At 38.8% G+C, this 18,790-nt stretch overlaps 1 protein-coding gene across 1 annotated transcript in view; it reads right to left on the reverse strand.

Moving 5' to 3' along the window:
- Positions 1 to 18,790, reverse strand: part of LOC309657791 (uncharacterized protein) — a 689,801-nt gene that overhangs the window by 351,875 nt on the left and 319,136 nt on the right. Inside the window, exon 4 of the mRNA XM_082455686.1 lies at positions 17,552 to 17,705. Within this exon, the coding sequence (XP_082311812.1) occupies positions 17,650 to 17,705 (56 nt within the window). The 3' untranslated portion in view covers positions 17,552 to 17,649. The remainder of the gene's footprint in view (positions 1 to 17,551; positions 17,706 to 18,790) is intronic.

Genomic DNA, 18,790 nt, shown 5'->3' on the forward strand with positions numbered 1-18,790 from the left:
AGCCACAGTCAAAGGCTTTTCCAAAGTAACCAAAGATCCTTACAGATTGGCTGGGGAATTTAATATAGTTATTCAAACGTATCAACCTGATTTCTCTGACTTATATCAGCTAGTTCATATGCTTGTCAGTGAAGGCCAGCCCAGAGTTGGATGAAAACTGTTGATTGGGAAAATCCTAAAAGGTCTCTAGAATTACAACTGGGAAACCAGTCCACTAACTTATTATATGATCAGGCTAGACAACTTCATTGAGCAATTCTTAGGGCTTTTCCAAAGCCTGTGCATTGGAACAAAATTTTTAAGGCCTTAAAGGAGAGTTTGATGAACCTACCTGCCCTTGGGCATCCCAATTATCAGATTCTCTTTTTCCTTTTTCTATATGAAAAGGAAGGGACTGCCCTTGGGGTACTCACCCAAAAAACATGGGGACCACAATAGATTCACAGGGTATTATAACCAGCAACTGGATCCTGTGGCATGGGGATGCCCCCTTACTTGACAGCCATTACAGCCACTGCTCTTTTGATTAAGATCACCAAGAAATTTGCGGGGGATCCCCTTTAACCATTTTTGTACCTCATGCAGTAGAAGCTTTCCTGAATTCTTATCACACTCAACATTTCTCATTCAGCCACTTCACCTCCTATGAAGTCCTTTTGTTAACTGTTCCTTGCATAACTCTTTATGTTGTAATAACCTGAACCCTGCTCCTCTTCTGCCCTCCATCACTGAGGAAGTCCCTTATGACTATTTAATACCAACACACCACCCCCGACTCCTCATGAAGATCTACAGGAAATTCCCCTGGGTAACACTGACTTCTCATGATTCAATGACGGTTCTTATTCAAAAGATGACAATGGCAAATATTGCGCTGGGTATGCTATTGCAACTCATTTTGATGTTGTTGAGGCAGCATCTTTACCTACGGCTACTTCAGCCCGACAGGCTAAATTATATACTCTTACACAGATTTGTACTTTAGCCAAGGGCAAAACTGCCAATATTTAACTGATAGTAGATATATTTTTCAGAGTATCTCATAATTTTGGAATGTTGTGGAAGCAACATGGCTTCCTTACTTCCAGCAAAAGTAAAATTAAAAATGGTCCCTATGTTCAGGAATTATTGGATGTAATACTTTTACCTGCCACTTCAGCTATTATTAGATTCTAGGACAGTCTAAACTTGACTCTCTGGAAGCTAAAGGAAATCATCTTGCTGATATTTCTGCAAGAAATTCTGTCCTTAAAGGGATCAAGAGCAGTCAAACCTGTATCATGGTCCAAAGGGATATTTCCCCAAATGATAATTTGGAAAACATGGCAGGAGAAACACACAATTGACCTCAGAAAAGGAAAAATAAGATTGGAAATTCAACAACTGTTGGTTTGATAAAAAGAGAAAGCTCTGGTCTGGACAAAAACCAACCCAGTTCTACTAGAAACTCTAAAATGTCCACTCCTCATCACTGTACATGCATTAAACTATTGGTCTACTAACAAAATGACAGCATTCATGAATCAATATTGGTGGGGAAAATGAACAAGGCTGCAAAAAGTACCTACCTCACTTATCCCACTTACCTCAAATACAACCCAGGGTGGCCTATTTGAACTACTATTGGACATTTAAAACTGCTTAATGGACCATTTGAGATCTGGCAAATGGATTTCATACAACTTCTTCCATCTAATGGATATAAATAAGTTTTAGTTATGAACTGTATGTTTTCTCACTGGACTGAAGCCTTCCCTTACAGATGGGCTATTGCCTCTTCTGTGGCCGAAGTGCTTTTGGGAAAGATTGTCCCTACCTGAGGAACTCCTGTCAAACTTCACAGTGACCAAGGAACCTATTTTACTGGTCAGGTACTTTGAAAAGCATGTGCTGTTTGGCTGGTTTTACACTTTCATTGCACTTACCACCCTCAATCCTCTGAAAGCATTAATGGCATTATTAAGACTTAATTGGCAAAATTTGTAGACCCTTAAAATACCTTAGCCAAAAGCACTGACCTTGGTCCTTCTAAGTGTCAGATTCACCCCTTTTGGAATTAATTACCTCTTACCCTTTGAGACAGTCACAGGACACCCAATGTACTTTTCTCCTGTTTCTTTTGACCCACAACTGATAGAAGGAGAGATACCCCAATATGCAAAAGACCAATTGCTTCTATTAAAAATAACCATATTTTGGAAGAGCAATCTTTCCACAATGCACTCTCAGAAGACAGAGACCTGAAGCATCACACTTTGCAACCTGTAGATTTCATCTATTGGAAAAGATACCTCTGGAAGAACTCTCTTCAACCTGGCTGGAAGTGTCCCTATCAGGTTTTGCTAACCAACCCTTGTGTAGCCAAACTCCAGGGAATAGACTAGTGGATTCACACCTAAAGAAAGCACCAAACCCTGAATGGACCTGCACATTATCTGGTGACCTGAACATAAAGATTTCCCAGAATTGAAGCAGACAACATCTGATGAGACAGTTTTCCCAAGATGTCCAGACCAATCTTGTTGGAAGTTTGTTGTCAAGCTTTTGATGATGACATAATGCTTCAGATGATCTCCATTGTCTATGATCTTGATAACATACAGACTTTAGATAAAAAGTGCCTGCCAGTTCTCCCGCTTAACCTCTCTTTGTTACTCATACGTGACCTCAGTAGGTTTCCAACCTGTGCACTTTTTCTCCAACACTACACCCAGGAATGTTCTTCCTAGCATTGAGAGACAAGAAGACACTGAAACTGAAAAATCCCACTCTTGATCAGCAATGCTTTTAAAGAAAGATTTTGATCAAAAGAGGGAATGTAAAAGAATTAATAAACAGAAACCTCAATTAAATAGAGTTGGGAGACCAGAAAGGGAGCTCTCATTCCCTGTAATGATAACAGAGCCCAACAGGGAGAAGACTCCTTTCCTGGCAAGGACTCAGCCAGTGGAAAGACATGGACTCTGTTTAGTATATAGCTCTGCCAACTTGCTTTTCTCCCTTCCTTCCCTTGCTTCCTTTGCTGTGTGAGGACTTGCATGTGGCTCACCATGGTTGTAGACCTCAAATTTCTATTCTCTGCTGAATTCGAATAAACCTATCTTGGCTGCAAAAATATCTGGCATGTTGCTCTCCATTCATTCCCTTCAACTTCCTTTACCCATGAGTCTGGCATGAGATGGTAATATTCCAAGATTTAAATCAGGGGGAGGATGGAAAGCCTTATGTGCCTCAAGTTATAAATTGTGTGTTTCACTATGGTCATTTACAGGAGATCCCTGCATTGGAGTTTTGGACACCTGAGCAACTATTAATAAAGTGGCATTTTGTTCTCACTCCATTTTTCCTTATACATATTACTTGTCAAGGGAACTTATGGAAAGAAGTTCTTTCAGGCCAGAACTGGGCATCTTTAGGAATCAGAACGATAATGCCATCCTAATTCCCCTAAGATTTGATTCTTAAACGTGTAAAGCACATTTTATCCCCCTTTTAGAGACTCACATTCATAGTGGCATTTTAAGGCTCTGCAAAGTCCTGCAGTGAAGAGATTTATTTAACTTCATTTAATTTGGAGTTTTCATGTCTATGTATTCATTGTATCCTCCTGTGGTAATGTCACTGAGGGCACAGTTTAGGAAATATTAGTATAGACTAGGGGGTCAGCAAACTTTTTCTGTAAAGGACCATATGTATTAGATATTTTAGGTTTTTACAGCCATACACATTCTCTCACAACTACTCAATACTGTCATTGTAGCATCAGAGAAACCACTGACAATATATAAATTAATTAGCATGGCTGTGATCCAATAAAACTTTACAAAAAACAGGTAGTAACCCAGATTTGGCGTATGGATTATGGTTTGCCAACTCCTGGTTTGGACTAAAAAAAGTCAAGTGTTTTTTTGTTTTTGTTTTTGTTTTTTGCATTTTCTCCTAGGTTCACAACCTAATCCTGTTTTTTAAGGTCTTATTTATTTGATGGGGAAAAATATTGGAAGAAAAAGAGAGAATTGATTCATCATTTTGACCTAAACCAATCAGAGTTAGTTTTTGCTTTGAATTTTATTGTTTTGATACCTCTCTCTCTCTCTCTCTCTCTCTCTCTCTTAATCTGTAATTAGTTCTGGCCAGGACATGGGCTTCCCTGGTGGCACAGTGGTTAAGAATCCACCTGCCAATGCAGGGGACACGGGTTCGAGCTCTGGTCCGGGAAGATCCCACATGTTGCGGAGCAACTAAGCCCGTGTGCCACAACTACAGGAGCCTGCTCTCTAGAGCCCGCGAGCCACAACTACTGAGCCTGTGTGCCACAAGTACTGAAGGCTGCGTGACTAGAGCCCATGCTCCGCAATAAGAGAAGCCACCACAATGAAAGGCTGTGCACCGCGAGGAAGAGTAGCCCCTGCTCGCCGCAACTAGAGAAAACCCACGGGCAACAATGAAGACCCAACGCAGCCAAAACTAAATAAATAAAATAAATTAATTTAAAAAAAAAAAAAAAGAGTTCTGGCCAGGACAGCTGGCTTTCTGGAAAGTGAAATACAAAAGCACTGGGCAGAAACCCAAAATAGGAGAAAAGAGTATCATGGCCAAGAAAAAATGAGAACAAGAGGGAGAGATCCTAAAAGGGAAAAGAGAGCCTTTGCCCAGTACATAGCTGCAGTTTTTCCCTTTATGCTTTACTCTAGAACCTTTATCATTAGCAAGGTGGCCTCGCTGGTCCTTAGAGTCTATTTCATCCCTTATCCATACGGAAGGTCTTTCTCCTCCATGCAGATAGAAAGAGGTTAAGAGAGTAGAGAACGAAGACAGTCTCAAGGGTCCATTTAAGATTAGAGTAAGTGATCAATAATTATAAATAAATCCATTCCCTCCCTTGAGTGTTATTTTTGAAAATTTTGATTCATTAAACAATCTTTTTAGGGACACTACACACTTTCCCTCCATTTATTCGCTTCCCTTTTATAGCAAAATTACATGAGTCTATATTCTCTGCCTCTACTTCCTCATCTTCCACCTTCTCTTGAAATCACTCCAGTTGAGCTTTTCTTCCCACTACTCCAGGGAAACCACATTTCTTAAGCTCACCAATGACTCTAGGTATCAATTATCAAGCCTCTCTTTGCTCATCCTCTCCACGGGAGGAGGACTGATTTGATCCTCCTCCTTACTGAAATACTTTCTTCACTTGACTCCCTGGACACCACACTCACCCTCCAGCCACTTCTCAAACATTTCTTCACTACCACTCTAATCCAAACCTTCCTCCCTTAATGTTATCTATCAAGTAGCTTCGTAGTTAGTTTTCTTGATTCCACTTTTATCTCCCATAGACTATTCTCTACACAAGAGATGCAGTGATAGTAGATTTGATGCTTTAAAAAGTCTCGATCTGTTCAAAATCTACTAACGACATGCCAACACACTTAGAACAAAACCCAAAACTACTGCATGGCCTACAGAGGCCCTGTATATAATGTGATCCCAACAGCTCTCTGACTTGCTCCCAATCGCACTCCACCCACATGACAATGGCCTTACAGTTCATTCCCATCTCATGGCCTATGTGCCTCCTGTCCTAGCTCCCTGTAACACACTTCTCCCAGATGTTTTGCTGGCTTGCATCTTACTTCATGCAGATCTCTATTCAAACATCACATCTCAGAAAAGCTTTCGCTGACCAATACTCCATCTTCACTCTCTATCCTCCTTATCTTACTTTAATTTTATTTGAAATACTTATCACATCTTAATTATGTCATATATTTATTTCTTGGTTGGTCTGTCTGCCCCAAAAGAAAATGAGCCCCATGAGGGCGGAGACTCGATATTGTTCATGACTCTATTTACAGCACCTAGAATACTGCCTGGAATATAGATTTTCAGTAAATATTTGTTGAATGGACTGGGCACTGGGATATAAAATACTTATAATACTTGGCCTTAAAAAGGCCCTGTAAATCTAATTCAAAATATGGAATAGGAAGCAATGGAGAATCACGCATACAACTGGAAAGATATAAGGCAGAGTTATGGCTATAAATAAAAGAATAAGTTATATTTTATAAAAGCATGGTTGATTAGACATTACCTCTTACTAGGGGAAGACTTTACAGAGCAGATGACATTAAGCTGAATGTTAGAGAATGCATAGTGTTTTGCTTGAAATAAGAGGAAGAAGGAATAGCATGAAAAATGCTAGGGAGGTAAGAAAGGATGTTCATTCATTCGTTTAATGAATATTTATTGATTTTCTATTATGAGTTTGCTAAGCATTGTTCTAAATGCTAGGGATTCGGGAATGAATAAAACAGAGAAGAATACAAATTACAGCCTCAAAAAGTTTATGTTCAAGTGGAAAGAGTTAGTCAATAAGAAAATTAGCAAAGAAATATACCAAACAATTTCAGATTATGAAATAAGCAGGGTCATAACACACTGGAGGATGGGATAAAGAGCTTAAAAAGATTGTGCAGAGGCACTGCTTGGGACAAACTTGTCACAGAAGTTCTCTTAGGGAAGTCCTGGAAACTAAAGGGTGAGAAGCAGCTATCTCAGCACAGAGATAGAGGAAAATCATACCAGGCCAAGGAAACAGCAAGGGCATAGTCAAAGGAGTCATTAGTATGCTTGCTGACCATTTCTGGTTCTTCACCTCCCAGGCACATGTAGAATTGCATTTCCTTGTTCTTGTATTATATGGGGGTTTGTGATTAATTCTAGCCTCTAAATTGTGAGCAGAAGTAATATGTGTCACTTAATTGCTGATGTGAGATCTGCCAGAGTTATGTTTTCCCTCTGCAATAGCAACTAACAATTGTTGGTAGGAATGGTGGCCACTTCATCATCCTAGGTCTCTGAGTAATAGCAATAAGCAGAGCCCTGCTGCTGATCTATAATGAGCAGATAATAGCATTTATGTTCATTTTTTATGTGGACATATGTTTTCATTTCTCTCGGGTAGATATCTAGGAATGGGATTGCTCGGTCATATGGTAACTCAATGTTTAATATTTTAAGAAGCTGCCAAACAGTTTTTCAAAGTGGCTGTACCATTTTGCGTTTCTAACAGCAGTGTATGAGGGTTCCAATTTCTCTGCACCTTCACTGACACTTCTTATTGTCTGTCTTTTTAATTATAGCCATTCGAATGGGTATGAAGTGGTATGTTGTGGTCTGGACCTGCATTTCACTAATGATTAGTGAACACGTGATTTAATTGACACTAGGCAAGAAATTATGCAAGGAGACCACTGAAGAGGTTCTTTCAGAAGTCCAATGATAAATGATGGATGAGGTAGTAATAGTGAGGAGGGTGTGAACTGTGAACCCTCACAGCACAAACACTGTGCTGAGGGACTTGATTAAACTACTGACTGGTCTCCACCTGCACTAGGCCCTGTCCCTAAAGGTGACCCCAGCCCTGTGCTGAGTCTTTGCTCAAGAAAATGCAGCGCTGCCAAACCACGAAAAGTGCATTGTTCCAACTCACACTGCCAAACCATTTTCGGTAATTCTCCACTTATTCCTTTCTGTAGTTTTCCGCTTTCCTACAGCCCCCAATTCCTTTTTGTTCCCCCTTTTTTACTTTCCCATAGCCCCTTTGTGATCTCTCTCTGTTTTCCCTTTAAAAATCTCAGTTACCTTTGTCTTAGCTGGAGTTGAGCTCAGTTTATACTAGAGTCTCTCTCCCTTACTGCATCAGTCTGAGTAAAATCTGCCTTGCCACTTTTAACAAGTTTTTGGTGCTACTGCTCTTTGACCAGGTAAAGAAAATATATTTCAGAACTAGAATGAAACATCATGATGAAGGATTATAAGTAGGGAATGAACATAAGGAACAAATCAAGGTTGACTCCTGGGATTTCAGCCTGAATAGTCTCTGAGTGGGTTCTTAGGAGATGAAGGTTCCATTTAACGACACGAAATTGTCTTGGTGGGGGTGGGAAACATGGAAGAAGAGGAAGGAAAATTTTTAAATTCTGTTTTGAAAATGCTAATTTGACATGCCTATCATATATCCAATTGTAATTAGTAAAGAATCAGATGGATATATTAATCTGGAACACAGGAAAGAATACAGGATGCAGATACCGATTTGGGAGCCATTTTCATCTATTTGGTATTTAAAGCCATGAGGTAGATGAGATCACTGTAGGAAAATATACAGACAGAGAATTGGTCTGGGACCAATTAGTGGAGAACTCAAACAAAGGTAGGATTGAGAAGGAAAACTCAGGGGAATAAAGGAGGATATAAAGAGACAAGTAAAATATTATGAGAGGGTTGTATCCTAGATACCAAGATAAGAGTTTTAAGAAGGAAAGTGTGGTCAACAGTAAATGAGTAAGAAGTTTGAAGACGTGTCCATTACTTTTGGTAACATGATGATCATGGATAGGAAAGGTTTAGAGAAGTAATGACGGTGAAAGCCAGATTGAAGTAGATTAAAGAAATAGTGGAAGATAAGGACCAAGGTCCAGTAAGTGTAGACCAATTCTTCAACATTTACTGTGAAGGACAGAGAAATATGATAGTGGTAGAAGTAGAAGTCAGATCATGAGAACGTAAATTGTGAGAAACTGGAGTACACTTATGTGCAATGGGAATGATTTGGATAAAAGGAAGAATTTGTAATGCGGGAGATGGGGAAACTACAGAAACAAATGCATAAGGAAGTTGCAGCAGCTGGGACAGACACCACAGGGGGAGACTGACCTTTAGATAGAAGCCGAGAAAGGATGGAAAATAGAAAATACAGGTCTAAATAAAGATATGTTCTCGATTTGTAATGTATATATGAAAGTTCCCTCTGCTTCTATTTTCAAGTAAAGCTATCAGGCAAAAGTGAGGCATGGAAGTAGTAAGACATCTAAGGGAGTGAATTATAAATGAGTTGTCCCAGAGAGCAGAAAACAAACTTAACAGGATGAGAATTCTAGGCAGTGTGAGTGCCCATTTGGTGTCTGTAGTCTTGAATTTAAACTGCAGTGGATTCATCACCATACTGTATGTGTCTTTTCCATTTAGGTGCAGATGTTTATCTGTTTAGGTACAGATTAAGACAAGGTAAGTAATAAGATTCAATCTGCTGCCTTGGATTTCGCTAGGCAAACACATCAGAGAGTTAGTAAGGCAAAGTTTTGAGGAATTTTGTAAGCGAATGATTTTCATGCTGGACAAGAGAGGCTGAACTGAGTAAAGAGGCAAATATAGATAAGAGGCGAATGGTCACTGGTGCAAAACGGTGAGGTCAATGCATTGGAGAACTAGTTGGGGTGAAAATATCTTGGGGAGGATGAAATGATTAATCAAGTCAGAAACACAGAGGCTGGTGAACAGAGAGAAACGATGCTCGAAATGAAGATTTTAGAGGTGACAGAGAATGATGATAGCAAGGTCTAGGATAAGGTGGGGTGGAAGACAAGAACATTAGTGGAGATGAAAGTAACCAATGGACCATCATTTTAGACACTGAAGTCACCAGATATTCTGATAAGCACATAGTTTTTGCAAATTCTTCACATTATATTTAAAAGGGGGAGGCTCTTAGCCTACAGAGGTTCACTATTGAAGGCCAAAGTCATGGATTGCAGATATTATCAAAATCTGCAATAAGTTGTCCCAAGCTCTATTGAAGTATACGAGAATGGTGCTCCATGGAATTGTTACTACACGACTTGTGTAGCTGTAGCACATCCCTGTGGACATACTGAGCCTGACCAATGGTCTAGTCCAGTTGTTCTTAAGTGAGGAATCATCTGGGGATGATTTTCTCCCTTTCTCCCCAGGGGATAATTGGAAGTATCTGGAGAAACTTCGGGTTGTCATAATTTCAGGGGGTGTGGGTGCTACTTGTGGGTAGTGGCCAAGGATGCTGCTAAACATCCTGTAATGGACAGGATCACTCTCTACAATAAAGAATTATCTGGCTCAAAATGTCAATAGTGCCAATGTTGAGAAACCCTAGTCTAGTCCCAGAAGCTATTTTGGAGCATTTCCTGTATTTTTCTTCTACTGGGCAGAGAAATGCATAGCTCAGATATAAAAGACCATGGTGATTTTTGTATCACAGCACGGGGCTCGTGTAGACTCCTATCAAGTGGTCCTTGCCCTAATCTCTCCTCCCCTTCCCACTGATGCTTCTTATGCAACTTGTTCTCATTCCTGGCTAGAGATAGAGAAAGCATCTGTAATCACTAAGTCATTCAATTAATTACCTGATGCATAAAATTAAGGTAATTAAAAAGGAAGAATTAGGTCAATCCTTCTCAATTGGCCACACTCTAGTTAACCTATAAGCTGTTACTCTAATTGTGGAGCCTCCCTGGACTCTGAGAAATGCCCCAGAGGTATTCCTTGCCTTCTCTCAGACATTTGCAGTTCACCAAAGGGCTTGCAAGGGGAGTTCTGTGTTAAGTATCCAATACCTGGGGGCCAAGTTCTGAATAAAGTGCTACTTGCCCTAAGAACTTTACTTGATGTTTTGCACCAGAGTAGGTATTTATTTCTGAGACCAATTCCCAGTCCCAGCTCTGCCACTAACTTGCCATGTCACCATGGAGAGGTCACTTTCCCTCCCTGGATTCAACTCACTGCCTGAAGCTTGAAGGGGAGGGACAAACTAGGTTCTGTCCAAAGGTAGAGTATTAAGAATCTCAGATTCATTTTGATAGGTGCCAATAAAATTAACAGATTTGATATGGTCCTCTAGACATATTCTCCAGTGAGAGAAATACAGTTACTAAACACATAACAATGAAAGGTGATGAGTGAATATAGGAGAAGGTCATAATATCATCAGGGCCTTATCATTCAAAGTGTGGTTCTTGGACCAGCTTTATCAGCCTGACTTGTTAGAAAGGCAAGAACCCAGGTTCCCACCCCAGACTTATTGAATCAGAGTCTGCATTGTATCAAAATCCCCCAAGTGACTCACACATGCATTAAAGTTTGAGAAGCACTTGTCTAGGGGGTCAGGAGGCTCTTCATGCACTTTTAATAAGCGGGAGGTGAGAATAAAGCCGGAAAGATTGGCTAGGGCCAGGTTAAGCAGTTTGGGCTTCTCTTTGTAGATACTTGAAGACAGGAAAAAACATTTAAGTGGGGGAAACATAATCAAAGCTGAGATTTAGGAAGATTCAGTCGTCCATATGTATTGAAATAGACAATAGAAAAGATTGCAGGAAGTAACTAGAAAAAGGGAGACAGTTACTAGGCTATTGCAACAATGCAGGTAATGGTATCACAAAGATAAAATAATGAATAAAACCTAATGTAATTTTATATTTCAAAGGCATGCTCATAAAAACCACAAGATTTTCCTATGATTTTAGAGCTTGTTTTCAGCCTCTGAGACACTTAAGATCAGCAAAGGGATTTTAAGTCTCTTTTCAAATTGCTAGGGGTAAAAATTTTAAATGAGAGCAATATGTAAAATAATGTATATAATATTTCACTTATACAAGTAAAACCTATCATCAGCCACTTATAGACATGGGTATTTTATCATCCATGGGTTGCTCTCCATTGCCAAAGTGATCAAGTTTAAAAAATAAGTAAATAAACCCATGTGTTGGGCAACATGAATAAATAAATTAAAAACATACAGGTAAGACACTTCCCTTTTCTGGAACTCTGTCATCAGCCAATTGTGATAGTTAGGTTTGTCTCCTAAGGGCAGTTAAACTCTGACATGATATAATTCAACCATTCAGTGGTATCCATTCATTCCACAAAACTTACTGAGAACCTATTAAATAGGTTCTGGTACCAGTGCCAATGTGTGTATGTGGGGGGAGGGGTGGTCCCACACCAACAAGCAATTCTCAGGACACCAGCTGGGTGTCCTGAAATTCAACTCAATTCTGACACTCTCTACCCAGAGACATCATCAGATTCCACATGTTAAGGGTTTAATCCTACAAGACTGCCCTCACCACCTCCACACTTAAGACATCAGTCACATGACCAAGTTCTTACCTGTTCTTCTAAACAAATGGTTATAAATCAGAGATTCCCAAGACCCCTTCCTTTGATTTGACTGACTTGCTAGAGCAGCTCCCAGAACTCAGAGAAATAGTTTACTTACTAGATCACCGGTTTGTTATAAAAGGATATAACCCAGGAACAACTAGACAGAAGAGATGTATAAGACAAGGCATGGGGAAAGGGCAAGGAGCTTCCAAGCCTTCTCCAGGCATGTCATGAGCTATTCTCCCAGCACCCTCACGTGTTCACCAATCCCAAACCTTCCAAACCCTGTTGTTTATGGTTTTTATGGAGACTTCATTACAGACACAGGAATGATTAAATCATTGGCTATTAAAATCTCCAGCTCCACCCAACCCTCTAATCACAATGTTGGTTCTTCTGGCCACCAGCCCCTCACCCTTAGGTTACCTAAGGGCTTTCAAAAAGTCACCTCATTAACACAACAAAAGACACCTTCATTTCTCTTATCACAGGAAATTCCAAGGGTATGAGGAGCTGTGAGCCAGAAATTTTGGACAAAGACCAAATGTTGATGAGAAATACATTTTGGTCATCTGAATGACCAAATGACCAAATACACACTTCTTATAAATCACAGTGTCACACCTGTGATTACCCCAAGTAGCTATCCAGGTGTGCAGACATGATGGTGAGTTAAAGCAAATGTGATTGTTGCCCTTCTGGGTAGACAAATCTTAAACTGCCAGAAAAACACCCTGAATATTTCAAAGCTTAAGGTGGAAAATTTGGAAGAGATAGTATAGTAGTAGTTTACTGTGATTGCTGTTACAAATTGCTACAAATTTAGTGGTTTAAAACAACAAAAAAATATATTCTCACAGTCCTAGAAGCCAGAGTCCAAATCAAAGTGTCAGCAAGGCCATGAAGGTTGAAGCCTTGAGGGGAGAATCCTTCCTCTCCTCTTCCAGCTTCTGTTGGCTCCAGACCTTCCTCGGCTTGTGCCAATATAACTCCAATCTCTGCCTTCATCTTCACATGGCTCTCTCCTCTTCTCCCTGTGCCTTCTCCTCTTCTGTCTCTTATAAGGAGGACAATTGTCATTGGACTTAGGGCCCTCCTGGAAAACCCAGGATGATCTCATGTTGAGATTCTTCACTTAATTACATGTGCAATGACACTTTTTCTGAATAAGGTCACATTCACAGGTACCAAGTGTTTAGACTTGGACATATCTTTTTGGGAGAGCTACCATTCAACCCACTACAGATGGCAGGCATGCTCATAAAATGATTAGGTACTGTTAATCTGGTTATATAAATAAAGCTACAAGTCCACCAAGAGAACCAACCATTGGTACTGTCCCCCAAGTTGCTCCAACTTGAGTAAAAAGACCTAAACCTAGCAGAGAGCTGAGGTATTAGAGAGGCACACACACCTTGCCATTTCTGTAAAAAAAAAAAAAAAAAAAAAAAAAAACACTTATCCCGGGGCCCATGAGGATGACTTCAGTGGCCCTTCAGAAGTGCTTGAATAAACTGACGGAGCTTCAGAAAAGCAGCATTTAAGTGAGGGGCCAATAATGTTAACCCTCTTAGGGAAAGCTTCTCAGAATCACTCATTAGTAGACCTCGGCTTAAGTGACGAGGGGAATAAACCATAGCCCCATTATGCATAGGAGAGTGAGAAGAGTCAAGGGAATTAATTTTAAAGCCAACAAAGTCTCAGTAAGGTTGATAAGCTTCAGATCCACTTGAGTATTTTCAAGCCACTGCCATTTGTATCTGTCAATAATGTTTATTGAATGGGTGTCAATGGACATTGGACATATATAATAATACAATAATAATTATGCAATCTAATAATTATGTTATTATTATCCCTAATATTAAGTAGTACAATTTTATGTCAAAATATGAACAAAAATTATTAGATAAAATACATTATCACATTTAATCACTCATTATTATTTGAGAGAATAAGTTGGATAAAAGGCATTCATTTACTATGAATCAATGAAATCTTTCAAGCCAAGAGTATCTACATTATGCTTCTCTGAGCTTTTATACTAACTATAAAATTATCTTAAAGTGGATATATATGTCATGTACAAAAGTGACCAAAATACATTTACAGCCACAAAATAAATAGGTTTCTAGCCCAGGCCTCGATCTTAATAAAATTATCAACTTAGCCTGGAACAAGACATCTTCTCCTCTGTGACGGTCAGTGTTTTCTTTTGATAAAAGAAAGGAATTCTCTCTGGGGCCATGCAATACAGGCCCAGAAAAAAAAAAAAAAAAAGAAAAGAATATTGAAGTCAAATAAGTTGAGAAATGCTGCAAAGCATATATTCTTCCTAGATATTCATAATTCACATTAGTATACTAATGGTTCTGAGAAGCCCTATAATTAAAAAAACATAATTATGCAAGCTATTTTGTAGATGTCAATAAACTAATTCTAAAGTTTACATGGAAAGTCAACAGACCTAGAATAGCCAATGCAGTACTGAAGAAGAACAGTTTCAAGACACACTACCCAATTTCAAGGCTTATTACAAACTACAGTAACCAAGATGGTGTGCTATTTCCGAAAGAAACATAGATCAATGGAACAGAACAATGCCCAGAAATAAACCAGGACAAATATTGTCACATGATTTTTGACAAAGACACAAAGGCAATTAAATGGATAAAGGGTAGTATTTCCAACAAATGATGCTGGAACAATTGGAAACCTATATGCAAAAAATGAACCTACACACAGACCTTATACCTTAAACAAGAATTAACTCAAAATGCTCAAAATGGGTCATAAAAATATAAAACTATAAAACTTCTAGAAGAACATATAAGGGACTTTGAGTTTGGTGATAAGTTTTAAAATATAACACCAAGATTATGATTATAAAAGAGAAAAATTAATAAGTTAGACTTTATTAAAATTAAAAATTTCTGTTCTGTGAAAGCCATCATTAAGACAATGAAAAGACAAGCTAGAAACTAAGAGAATAAACCTGTAAAACATATATCTAAAAAAGGACTTGTATTTGAAATACACAAAATTTTAATTCAACAATAAGAAAACAACCTAATTTAAAATGTGCAAAAGATGTGAAAAGACATTTGATGGAAGAAGATATAGAATGGCAAGAAAAATTATTCAACATCACTTATTACGAAAATGCAAATGAAAACGAGATACTACCATGTATCTATTAGAATGGCTAACATAAAAATTTAAAAAATAGATAACACCAATTGCTAGTAAAGACGTGGAGCAACAGAAACTCTCATCCATTGCTGGTGAGGATGCAAAATGGTGCAGCTACTTCAGAAGACAGTATGGTATCAATAGTTTCTTATAACACAAAACATAGTCTTACCACACAATCAAGCAATCACACTCCTAGGTACACAACTGATTAGAAAGCTCATGTCCATACAAAAACTTGCTCACAAATGTTTAGAGAATCTTTGTTAATAACTCCAAAAACTGGATGCAATCAGGATATCCTTCACTAGGTGAATGGATAAATAACATAGTATGTTCAAACAATGGAATACTATTCCGTGATTAGAAAAGAATAAGCTATCAAACCATGTAAAGACATGGATGAATTTTAAATGTATTTTGCTAAGTGGAAGAAGCCAATCTAAAAAAACTACAGACTGTATGACTTCATGTATACCATGTACATAAAAGAGTTAACATAGCAGGCCTGAGACTTCTATCCTTTGAAAGACCTGCTTGCAAGTTGCTCCTTGGCTGGTATCTCAAAAAGTAGATTTCAGAAGGATTCCCAACATTCCAGGAATTCATAAAAGTGGAACACTATGTTGAAACTGCTTGTGAAAACAATGTGGTGTATGCTGAACACCTTCTTTTCTTCTAAGACTCTGGAATTTTGGTATGTGCTAGACAGAGAGTGCCTGTGTGACCAGCCTCTGATAACTCCTGGACACTGAGTCTCTAATGAGTTTTCCTGGTAGACAACACTTCACACATGATGCCATAACTCATTGCTGGGGGAATTAAGCACATCCTGTGTGATTCCACTGGGGGAGAACTCTTGGAAGCTTGTGCCTGGTTTCATCTTGACTTTGCCCCATGTGCCTTTTCCCTTTGCTGGTATTACTTGACATTCTTTCACTGTAATAAATCTTAGCTGTGAGTATTACATTCTGAGTCCAACAAGTTCTCCTAGTAAATCATCAAACCTGGGAATGTCTTGGAGATCACAATACATATTACATTCTGGAAAGGCAAAATCACAGAGTCAGTAAACTGATAATTTGTTTCCAGGAGTTGAAGAGGGTGATTAAAGCACAGTGGATTTTTCAGGGCAATGAAACTGTTCTGTGTGATACTGTAATGGTGGATATGTGACACTATGCCTTTGTCAAAACCTATAAAACTTTGTAGCACAAAGAATGAACTTAACATACACAAACTTTTTAAAAATAATGATTTAGGAAATCAGGGAATCTCAGGATGGAATTCAGAATGTGACGGAGGAATCTAACTGTATTGCAAATGTATGAAGCAACCTTACTTGTGGGAATGGAATAAACCTAACTTTGGAAATTAGTGAAGCCTGTAAGATTAAAGGGAAAAGAAACTATACATAAGCAATGGACTCCAGTTGATAAATATTTTCCCCATGGGGGTGCAGGTCAACTCTGAAACCATTATCATGTATACTGGAGTGGAATAATTAAGAAATTGAATAACAGATGGTGGGAGGAAGGTTCTTCATTGTTGAAATCAGAAATTACACATAAGCAAGGGGAGAAGGCTAAAATGATCTATGTGGAAATGGATTAGAGTTAGAGACACCAAGATGAACTCTTATTTAGCTTAATATAGATACAGACAGTTAAATATAGAAATATTTATAGATATGTATACATACACCAAGTTAGTGTATTTCCTTGCTCTGTCAGCTGAGACTGCCTAGAAACCATGGCGCCCTAGTTGCAAAAAGCACATCTAGCACCCAGATCTTGGTTCCAATATCATTCATACACACACACACACACACACACACACACACACACACACACAGAAAACCAACTAAGTCTCTTTTGTAAAAACGGCTGATTCTACTGATTCTAGGACTGGGACAGGAAACGTATAAGATGAGCCTGAAACATCCTATAGTGCTAGAAAGTAAGGAAGTGCTAATTTATTAATAAATAAATAAATACCCACGATGATAAAGGTATGTCAAAAGAATACAGGAAACAACTTAAAAAGCTCCCAATGGCCAAAGATGGAATAATTTGAGCAACAAAATAAAATCACATTGAATAATAATAATTATTATTATTATAATACCTGGATTTGTGGTACAAGCTTTCCAAATGACCACATGCAAGCTACTACTTCCCAGGAGTAGAAGAATGGTTACTCCTGCCTTTCAGTGGTTTTGGTTGGTTCACAGTGCCCTTGAAGATTCCTCTAAAACTCCCACTCTGCTATCCCAGTTTCAGGTTTCTCCCTCTAGGATATACAGTTCAGGCATGACTTGATTCTACTGTTAAAATATATTCTTATAGGAGAGAGCAATTTCTGTCCAGGTCCTTACCTGACAGATGAGCAGCAACCGATTGACCTTCCATTTGGATCCAGCTTCATGTTGCATTCTGTTTGGCGCCATGTGGGTTCAAGCCATGATTCTTCTCCTTACAAAGAGGGGAGTTTGGAAGCATCATTTTCCCCAAGTGTCAGCATCTTCACCTCTGAAAAGGAGATCAATCAATTACTATGTTCATGAAAACGTTATCACAGTCAAATGAGAAGATGAATGGCAATAAACACCATGAACTGCAACCCTTACCTACCTAAGAAGGTAAAGGATGACTCCCTTATACATATACACATCACTCTCTTCCAAGTATGTGCTAACAGTATCATCCTCACGAAGAGCACAAGCAACTCTCCTTATAAAAACTCACCCAACTCTCAAGGCTTATCTCAAATACTACTTCTTCCATGAACACTTCTCCAGTTCCCAAGTCAATACTCCCATAGTTCTCAGTACTGTTTTATACTGCTAATCATCCCTTCCCTTGTACTTCATTTTCTGTCCTGTAGTGGTCATCTCATTCGAGATGTATCTGAATGGTATTCTTTTTTCTTTTTTTTTAACATCTTTATTGGAGTATAACTGCTTTACAATAGTGTGTTACTTTCTGCTGTATAACAAAGTGAAACAGCTATACATATACATATATCCCCATACCTCCTCCCTCTTGTGTCTCTCTCGCACCTTCCCTATCCCACCCCTGTAGGTGGTCAGAAAGCACCGAGATGATCTCCCTGTGCTATGCAGTGGCTTCCCACTAGCTATCTATTTTACATATGGTAGTGTATATATGTCCATGCCACTCTCTCACTTCATCCCAGCTTACCTTCCCCCTCCCAGTGTCCTCAAGTCCATTCTCTACATCTGCATCTTTATTCCTGTCCTGTCCCTAGGTTCTTCAGGACCACTTTTTTTTTTTTATTCCATATATATGTGTTATCATACGGTATTTGTTTTTCTCTTTCTGACTTACTTCACTCTGTATGACAGACTCTAGATCCATCCACCTCACTACAAATAATTCAATTTCATTTCTTTTTATGGCTGAGTAATATTCTATTGTATATATGTGCTACATCTTCTTTATCCATTCATCTGTTGATGGAGACTTAGGTTGTTCCATGTCCTGGCTATTGTAAATAGAGCTGCAATGAACATTGTGGTACATGACTCTTTTTGAATTATGGTTTTCTCAGGGTATATGCCCAGTAGTGGGATTGCTGGGTCATATGGTAGTTC

This window comes from Balaenoptera physalus, assembly GCF_965194825.1.
Source record: "Balaenoptera physalus genome assembly, chromosome: 3".
NCBI lineage: Eukaryota > Metazoa > Chordata > Mammalia > Artiodactyla > Balaenopteridae > Balaenoptera > Balaenoptera physalus.